A 9,206-nucleotide genomic window follows, 5' to 3' on the forward strand; every position below is an offset into this window, starting at 1 on the left:
CATGAGCACGAAGAGATCCTATAAGTTCTTCAACTTGTAGAATCTTTAGATCTTTTGCTTGTGAGATAGCTGTTACCATAGGTCTCCAAATCTTTGGGAGACATCTTAGAATTTTTCTAATTCTTTCATGAGCAGAATAAGCTTTTCCCAGTGATCTTAGTTCATTGACAATTATAGTGAATCTAGAGAACATTTCATCTATGGTTTCTTCTTCCTTCATCTCAAAGGTTTCAAATTTCCTGACTCCTAGATCAATTCTTTCTTCTTTAACATGATTTGTTCCTTCATGATGTATTTTGAGAGCATCCCAGATTTCTTTGGCAGTTGTGCATTCTTCTATCCGGTCGTATTCTTCCCTGCTAAGAGCACATGATAATATAAATTGAGCTTTAGAGTTTAGTAGTACCTTGTCATTTTCTTCTTTTGTCCATTGTGACTGAATCTTTGGAACTGACGCAACTGTGTCTGTTGCAGTAGTCATTGGTGTGTAGTTGCCATTTTCAACCACAGACCACATGTTGTTATCTTGAGATAGTAGAAACAATCTCATCTTACCTTTCCAGTAGTAGTAGTCAGAACCATTAAAGTAAGGAGGCCTATGTGATGATCCTCCTTCAGCTATAAACTTTGTATCAGCCATTTCCTGTTTGATCGATTAACTCTAACACGGTTAAGTGTTTTGTATATTCAGAGCCCGGAGCTCTGATACCAATTGATGGAATAAGGTGTGACACAACAAGGGGGGTTGGATTGTGTCCCTTTTAAAATTTATCTTAGTATTTAAAAAGGTTGCCTTTAATAAGAAGAAAGTGATTAGTAATGTCTTTAGAGATTTAAATAATTAGTGTTAATGTGTGTGATAAAATATAGTGTATGAATAATATAAGAACAAGACAATAAGTAAAGAACACAAGAAAACTTATCCTGGTTCACCAACTTGGCTAGTCCAGTCCCCACACCCTGTGAGATTATCCTTTATCAAATACTTCTTACAATGACTTTTTCTTCTATGTATTCTTAGCCTCACCAGGCTTACACTTCTGAATGGTATAGCTTACAGATAGCTTACAAAATGATTGGTTTGTATATCTAAGATATACTTTGTGATTTTAGTAGGTTTACAATAAGTTCCTAAATACTCTCCATATGGCAGTGAGTATTTTACTTATAGAATATGTATGATAACTCTAATATATATTTGATCACTATATGGTAGTGAGAGCTAAAGATAATATATAGAGAGTATGATTGCTTTGAGAATAAAGACTTTGATTTTTCTTTGAATGCTTGTGGATATTTTCGGTGGTGAAGAATGAAGCATAAGTCTTGTATTTATAGAGCAAAGCAAAGTGAGAGGGAAGTGCCGAGAGTTTCTCATGAGAAGTGCTGGCAGCTTTGGACTTGGTCTTGGCTTGACTTGGTACTGCTGACAATCTGCAAGTTCTGACATTTGACCATTTCAACAAAGACTTATTCTTGGAAAAGTAAATCTGGAGGAGTAACTCTGGGACGAGTAACTCTGGGACAAGTAACTCTTGGACGAGTAACTCTGGGACGAGTAACTCTGGAGCACGTAACTCTGGGACTAGTAACTCTGAGACGAGTAACTCTGGAACACGTAATTCTGGAGAGTAACTCTGGGACTGTCATTCTGAAGAGTAACTCTGGGACCATAATTCTGGAGAGTAACTCTGGGACTGTCATTCTGAAGAGTAACTCTGGGACCATAATTCTGGAGAGTAACTCTGGGACTGTCATTCTGAAGAGTAACTCTGGGACCATAATTCTGGAGAGTAACTTGTTTAACTTCTGAGAATCCATATGTTCTTAAAGCTTTGTTCTTTGTCAGCTCAATCTTGAATCATCATTTTAACTCTTTGTTTGATAGAGACCATAAATTATTTAGATGATTAATTGATGAAATCACTTTGGAGTTTCTTTAGATAAAATAGTTTGTAATATTCAAAACATTAACAGAATATGTTTCAACAAACTTCTCCTTCATCTCCCTCCTTCTCCTTTCCCTTCCCTTCACATCTGCTTTGTCCAGAAGAGAGATTGAACAAGCTACGGCTACAAGAACTGGAATTTGAGTCTTTCTTTTTACTTTCTTCAAAGGTTCTGGGCAGAGGTGAGGCCCGTAACCATGCCCCAAAGGATAGATCTTGCTCCTCTAGATTTTCAAAGCCTTCTTCACTGAGATCCCCAACTTCTTCACAGTCTTTCATTTGGTGCCCAATCTTCCCACACACGAAGCAGAAAGTAGGTAGCCTTTCATACTTAAAGTGGACCCTTAGGTTCTTCTCTTTAAAATGGACAACTGTTCCCCGCTTAAGTTGCTTCTTCAGATCCATTTTAACCTTGATCCTCAGAAATCTGCCATTACGATGTGCCTCCTTCTGGTCCACTTCTTCGTATTCGCCAATGATTCCTCCTAGATTTTTTGCCATTGCTTTCGATCTGAGCTTGAGTGGGAGTTCATAGACCCTAACCCAGAAAGTACCATAGTGCATGTTTAGTTCTGAAGGTTGCTCTTCTCCAGACACTCTAGCTAGCACCAGAAGATTACGGTCAAAGCTCCATGGCCCGTTCTTCAACACTCCTTCTAGATCCCTTTTGGTGGCGAATCTGAATAGAAAAAGGTTCTTACTCAGTTCCTGAACTTCAACTGGATTTCTGAGTCTCCAAGCACTCAGCATCGTACTAGTGAAAGCTCGAGTGTTAAACGGACTATCCGTCCACAATCTAGCTGCCAGGGTTCTTTGAAAAACTTCATCTTCACAAGCTTCGTCAACTTCTGCAGTGATACCTTCCTCTTCTTCCTTAGATAGTTCAAAATCTTTCCACCTCTCCATATCTTCGAGAAGCTTCAGTCACCGACGGAAACAGGGGAAAATGAAGAGGACAAGTAGCTAGTTTAAATGGAAAAAGAATCTCGTAAGGGAACGAGAGAAAACCAAAACTTGTTTGGGAGGAAAAAACCAGAGAGAAAACTGGGAAGCCGAAGCGGCGCTCTAACCCTAGATGAGTAGAGGGAAAACACGATAAGTTTTCTTAGAGAGAAGGGGGAGCTTCTCTCTCTAAAAAACACGTGGGTTTTTAGAGATGAGAGAGATTTCAATTTTACATTATGGAGTGAAAATAATGAGGTGACCTCTATTTATAATTGAAGTCTAAAACCGAAAAAGGAGAGAATAAGGGTAACGAATTTGACCCGTCTTTCCATGATCAGTTGAACAAGTTCCAAAAAATAGAATTCGTAGGAGAATAATGTGGGGTTATGGATTGACTCACCTATAGCAGTTGAAGGATTGCTCATATGTACATAGAACAATTGTGTAATTAATAAAATGGATGACAACAATGTATTTACTGAAAAATTAATGTTAAATTTTTTTTATTTATTTTTGAGATAAAAAAATTAATGTATTAGCCTAACCCAAACCTGACCCGATCGAAACAAACTGAACTGGTCGAACAGACCACGACGACAAACACCATGTTCACGAGAGTTTTTTTTTTTTCTCCCATTTATAAAATTGTGTACCCCTTGAAGAACTTATTGAACATTTAAACTAGCACTTATCTCTTACTACCAAACTCTTCAATCAATTTCTAACATAAAAATGTACTGTCGTGGAAAAATTATTCGCAAAGTCAAATGATGGATCTTTCTTGTGTCATAAATGATGTGTTTCTTTTTAGAGTGCATAAGGAAGGAGTAACTCTAGTTGTTCTAAATGGAGCTTTAAGTGTTTTTTATGATTAATTGTATTTGAATTATTTTTGTTTTATTACTTATATAAATATTTTTATGTCAAGACATCCATAACAATAAATGATATTATATGAAATTTGAGAAAAATAAATAAATAAATCAAACTTTAAAAATAATACTAATTTATAATGATACAACATAGAGTACAAAATACATCTTTTAATAGAATATAGGCCTTTATTATAATGAAGACTTTATTACAAACCACACAACATTGATCATAGAAAAATTATTGAAGAAAATCAAAACACATATTAAGCTTAATACAAGGGGGGAGGAGGTGAACTATATAAATAAGGATTATATGGTGTAGGTGGAGACTTATAAATGTAAGGAGTTGGTGAAGGATAAGATGGAGGTGGTGATGAATAAATGTAAGGTTTTGGAGGAGAGCTATAAACATAGGGAGGTGGAGGAGGGGATTTGTAGACATATGGTGGAGGTGGAGACTCGTAAACATATGGTGGTGGTGGTGAAGGAGATGGTGGGGGTGGAGACTTGTAGATGTATGGAGGGGGAGGTGAAGGAGATGGAGGTGGTGGTGACTTGTAGACATATGGAGGAGGAGGTGAAGGGGATGGAGGTGGAGGTGATTTATAGACATATGGTGGTGGAGGAGAAGGTGATGGAGGGGGAGGAGACTTATAAACATATGGAGGTGATGGATATACATAGGGTGGAGGAGGTGGTGACTTGTAGACATATGGTGGTGGTGGTGGACTACTATAGACATAGGGTGGTGGAGGTGGTGACTTGTAGACATATGGAGGAGGAGGTGGCGACTTGTAAACATATGGAGGTGGTGGTGATGGAGATGGTGGAGGAGGAGATTTGTAATAATATGGTGGAAATTTGTCGACATAAGGAGGTGGTGGTGATGCAGATGGTTGAGGTGGTGATTTATAGTAATATGGAGGGAATTTATTATCATATGGTGGAGGAGATTGGTAATTATATGGAGGGAATTTATAAGCATATGGGGGTGGAGATTGATAGTTATTATATGAAGGTGGTTTGTTATTGTAGGGTGGTTGGGGATAGTTGTATGGATATTGGCCTCCATAGTAAGGCTTATCATCATCAGCAATTGCAAAAGTAGTAAAAGCAATTATGCAAAGTGCTATTGCAAATATGAGTCGAGGCCATTGCCTCGCCCCAATTGAGTTTTCCATGTTCTCTCTTAGTAAGCAGATATCTTTTATTTGCTATTTAGAAGATTTGTTGTTTATGGTTGCTTAAAGTATATGAATTGTACCTCTTTATATAGTATTATGGCTTTCAATATCTTAGACTTTTTAAAGTTTCTTGACAAAGTGGCTCAACATTTTTATTAGATATTTTACTAGATGATGCAACCCAACATTTTGTTGCCATTTTATATTTCAAATTGAAGTTTACAAAGTCATGGTTCTCCCCGAACCTGTTGATTTGATCAAACATTTATTCAACAATTTGATAAAATACTTATAGGAAAGGAAAATGTAAACAATATTGCCTTTGTAAGGGAAAGCGACTCAGTACAAAATATGGTTTACATGAAAAAAATGGTATTTTTATTGGACATTTTGTTCATGGATTAAAAATTTATTCTTAAAAATAAAATTATGAAAACTATGAATGAGAATCGTAATTATGGCTATGTTTAAAAAAATTTAAGCGGCATTTTTAAAAATTATTTATAAAAATGAATAGATATTTTTTTAAAATTTATTTTTACGTTACTCATCTATTATCTTAAAAAAAAAATACGCAAATAAGAAAACTATTTTTCCAGTAATATTTTATACTGCAAATTAAATCTTCTAACTTTAAATCAAACATAGAAATTTGTATTTAGTAAAACATATAAATGATAGTATTTCATGAATAGATAAATATAAGCTTCAAAGATTTCGTTTGTGAGCAATTTATTAAAATAATATTTTTACGTTATTTTTTAACATTTTCTTATTAAATATATTTGTTTAAACATATTTATTAAATATATATATATATATATATATATATATATATATATATGATTTTGTAGTGAGTAACTTAGTTTTGTCGGGAGATCAAACGAGGAGCATTTTTACACGTGGGGACTACCTATAAGAGCAACACATTTTTGTGAGATACACACTACATATTCACCCAAAACCTTAAAGTGATAGGTGGGTGGATTCTCCCACTTATAAGTGCTCAAGTCTTCACATTCATAATTAATGTGGGACTTCCCCACACTAGTCCCACTTGTAATTCTTTTTCAACACTCGAACAAAAGGCTCGTGATTATCATTTGTTGAGGTAATTCAGGAGAGTGAAACGAAGAGTTTTTTTACACTTAGAGACTACCTTTAAGAGAAAACACCTTTGTAGAAGAGACACCATATTTTCACCAAAAATCTTAAGGTGATACGTGAGTGGGTTCTCCCACTTATAAATGCTCAAGTCTCTACTATAGGTTCAAGATAGGATCGTTCTGTTTCGTGGTCTCTCACGTTCAATATGTGGATGATACTATTCAATAACACTCTTATAGAAATTAATGTGGACCCTATCTTTCTGACCTCTGCATGTGAATTCATCCACTATAAAATTGAAGCTCAACTTTCAAGTATCTTGGTTTGTACGTGCGATTAATACTAGGCTCAAAACTACCTAGGACTCTTTTGTCAATTATTTGATCAAGATGCTTCATTGTTAGAAGCACCTTAGTCTTAGGGGTCAAGTGGTTCTTCTTAATTTAGTTCTTAATGTTATTTTAATTTTCTTTTTTTAATAAGTTTTTAAAAATTTGGGAGAAGCTTGTTAAGTTACAAAGAAAGTTTTATTTTGGGATGAATGAATGAAGAATCTAATATTTCATAGATTAAATGGGATAATATTTGTAAACTTAATCGTAGAGAGTTAGAAGTAAAGGTACTTCAACTGGTTAATTAATCTCTTTTGACTAAATGGAATTGGAGGTTCTTTACAAGTGCTTCAGATCTTTAGTGTGATATTCTTGTTGTTAGGTAAGGTGTTTTAGTTGTTTCCTCTCTCCGGAGGGAGAGGAGGATATTGGATTTTCAACATGTTTCTTCTTGATGGAAATGTGTATCTCTTTTTGGATCTAAAGAGGATGTCCCCCCTTATTGGTTTGTTAGTATCCTAATGAATGTGGGATCAGGCCTTTAGAGTTTTTTTTTGGAAGGATCCATGGTTAGAACACACTCCCTTAAAGATAAGTTATATGGTATATTTTCTAATTCTACTCAATTTGATGGGTTGGTGGGAGAGGTTGGCTTGGTGAAAAACAAATACTTTGTTTGGAATCTCTGGTGAAAGAGATCATTCTTTCATCGTGAGATACTTGTAATATATAATATGTGTAATGCTAGAATGACACCACAAATTACAACACCACCTTATGTACATACTGTTACATGTACATTTGTATTTTTTTAATAATTTTCTTTCAGCTTTAGTTTTTAACAATGTTTAAATGCTTTGGAAAGCATACGGTGTAGATATAGTGTAAGCATATTGAGTGTCAAAGGTAGCTGATCTCATATATAATCTCCCCTCTCTACTTCAAGGTGCTACTTTATCTTAGGATAAAGATAATTGGAACTGGAATCATACAAAAGAGGTAGACTTCTAAGGGGTAGTTTAGAAGTAGTTTTGATATGATCTATCACATTACATGTGTGTGTGGTCTAGTTGGAGAGTCTGTAATGAAATCATTTTTAACGGTGTTTCAAAATTGTGAATGAAGGAGAAAATAAACTTTAGGCCTGGAAATAGTTTCTAGATAAGTTAGGGATAAACTCATGTATTTTCTCTGATTGTCTTTAAAACTCTATCATCCGCTTTAACCAGTAACTGATAGAGTGTTTGTCTTAGTTCTAAGATTAATATCAGTTTGCAATTTTGTTGCTCTCTTGATTTAAGTTTTTTTATGGAATTAAATTTTTATATATATATATATATATATATATATATATATATATATATATATATATATATATATATATATATATATATATATATATATATATATTTATTCGCATGAAAAAACTTACAAATATACCGCTACCAAATACTAATAGGTTGTGGAAAAGTCAGGTTAAAAATAATAACCAAAAATTTAATTGACTTGGTGTATATATATATATTGTCACTTTCTATCTTAGTCGATCTATATTCATACCTAACGTGTTACTTTTATAAGAGTTATTTTTCTGACTCGGTAAGATATTATTTTTATATTTCTTGTATTCACTGTCATTTTGTTGTACATATTCATCCCCCTTCTTTAAACAACCATGAATCTTTGAATCAGTTCCACCATGAGTTCGACCGTGGAATTAAACGCTTGAAATATTAATTATATCGTATTTTCTTATTATTTATTTGATTTAACAAAGACTAAAAAAATAGGTTATTTATTATCATGCTACTTGCATGTGTAAAATAGGAGAGCCAACTAGTTTATTATTTTATATTTATTTTTGTTGTGAAAATTTTAATAAGTTTCCAAAGAATCAAGTTGGTTAAGATTCAATATGAATGGTTCCATGTTGCCCTCATGAGAGGCTTCCATCTTCTATCTCGTAGTTATCCACCAATACTTAGTATCTCCAAGCAAAGATAGTAGCATAGTTCATCTTTCATCCTAACAGAGAGTTGATTTCCATAAATATCTTTTCCATCTCTTGCAACTATAAGCCAGCCTTCTCCAGCCTAGGATCTTCTCCTTTGAACTTGGGTGGGTTTTGATTGTGGAAGTCAGTTACCCTAAATAAAGTTGGACTGGGGCGGTTTAAAAAGGATTATTGTGTCTGTTTTAACCGCCTAATTGACTTTGTTACAAATGACAATTTTGTTTTGCAAATAATAGCAATTTAAACCGTCTAGGTTAGCTTTTTGCTATACTCTGAGGCTCGGAAAGAAAGGGAGGGTTGTGTTACGCAGGCGACAGTTAACGTAACGTAAAGTTTTGTCGAATCTCTATGACATGGAGGGTTGTGTTACGCAGGCGACAGTTAACGTAACGTAAAGTTTTGTCGAATCTCTATGACATGGATCAACTCACTAGTAGAAATACTTGAATTTCCTGCGGATTTACCTGCGGATTTTAGCTAAAATTCCGCAGGAAACACGTTACCTGCGGATTTTCCTGCGGTTTTACGTCCCCAGCTAAAACCTTCGTGGGTAATATTTTCGGCAGCAAGTTCCGCAGGTAATTTCGGCAGCAAGTTCCGCAGGTAATTTCGGCAGGTAAATCCGCAGGAAACTTCCGCAGATAAATCTACAGCAAATAAAATCCGCAGGTAATTTCTATCTCAAATTAAAAAAAATTAAAAACTTTTGAAACATTATAAAAATCTAAAATATTTTTATAATGTGACTAAGTAATCATAATATAAAAATAAAATTATAATTTTAAATATTTTGAATTATA

At 34.4% G+C, this 9,206-nt stretch overlaps 2 protein-coding genes across 2 annotated transcripts; both read right to left on the reverse strand.

Annotated features, from left to right (window-relative positions):
• Nucleotides 1-1,985: 1,985 nt before the first annotated feature.
• On the reverse strand, nucleotides 1,986-2,855 carry LOC131628867 (uncharacterized). The gene has a single exon (XM_058899672.1). It carries the CDS (start codon nucleotides 2,853-2,855, stop codon nucleotides 1,986-1,988), a length of 870 nt encoding a protein of 289 aa, XP_058755655.1.
• A 1,033-nt stretch (nucleotides 2,856-3,888) lies between these two features.
• LOC131628875 (extensin-2-like) lies at nucleotides 3,889-5,027 on the reverse strand. Its single transcript, XM_058899682.1, has one exon. The coding sequence runs from the start codon at nucleotides 4,948-4,950 to the stop codon at nucleotides 4,039-4,041; it is 912 nt and encodes a 303-aa protein (XP_058755665.1). The 5' UTR covers nucleotides 4,951-5,027; the 3' UTR covers nucleotides 3,889-4,038.
• Nucleotides 5,028-9,206: the final 4,179 nt, after the last annotated feature.

The sequence above is a fragment of the Vicia villosa genome, unplaced genomic scaffold, assembly GCF_029867415.1.
Source record: "Vicia villosa cultivar HV-30 ecotype Madison, WI unplaced genomic scaffold, Vvil1.0 ctg.000487F_1_1, whole genome shotgun sequence".
NCBI classification, from domain to species: Eukaryota; Viridiplantae; Streptophyta; class Magnoliopsida; order Fabales; family Fabaceae; genus Vicia; species Vicia villosa.

Excerpts from the sequence above, each read along its gene's own strand:
- LOC131628867 (XM_058899672.1), bottom strand. The coding sequence starts at position 2,855 with ATGGAGAGGTGGAAAGATTTTGAACTATCTAAGGAAGAAGAGGAAGGT.
- LOC131628875 (XM_058899682.1), bottom strand. The coding sequence starts at position 4,950 with ATGGAAAACTCAATTGGGGCGAGGCAATGGCCTCGACTCATATTTGCA.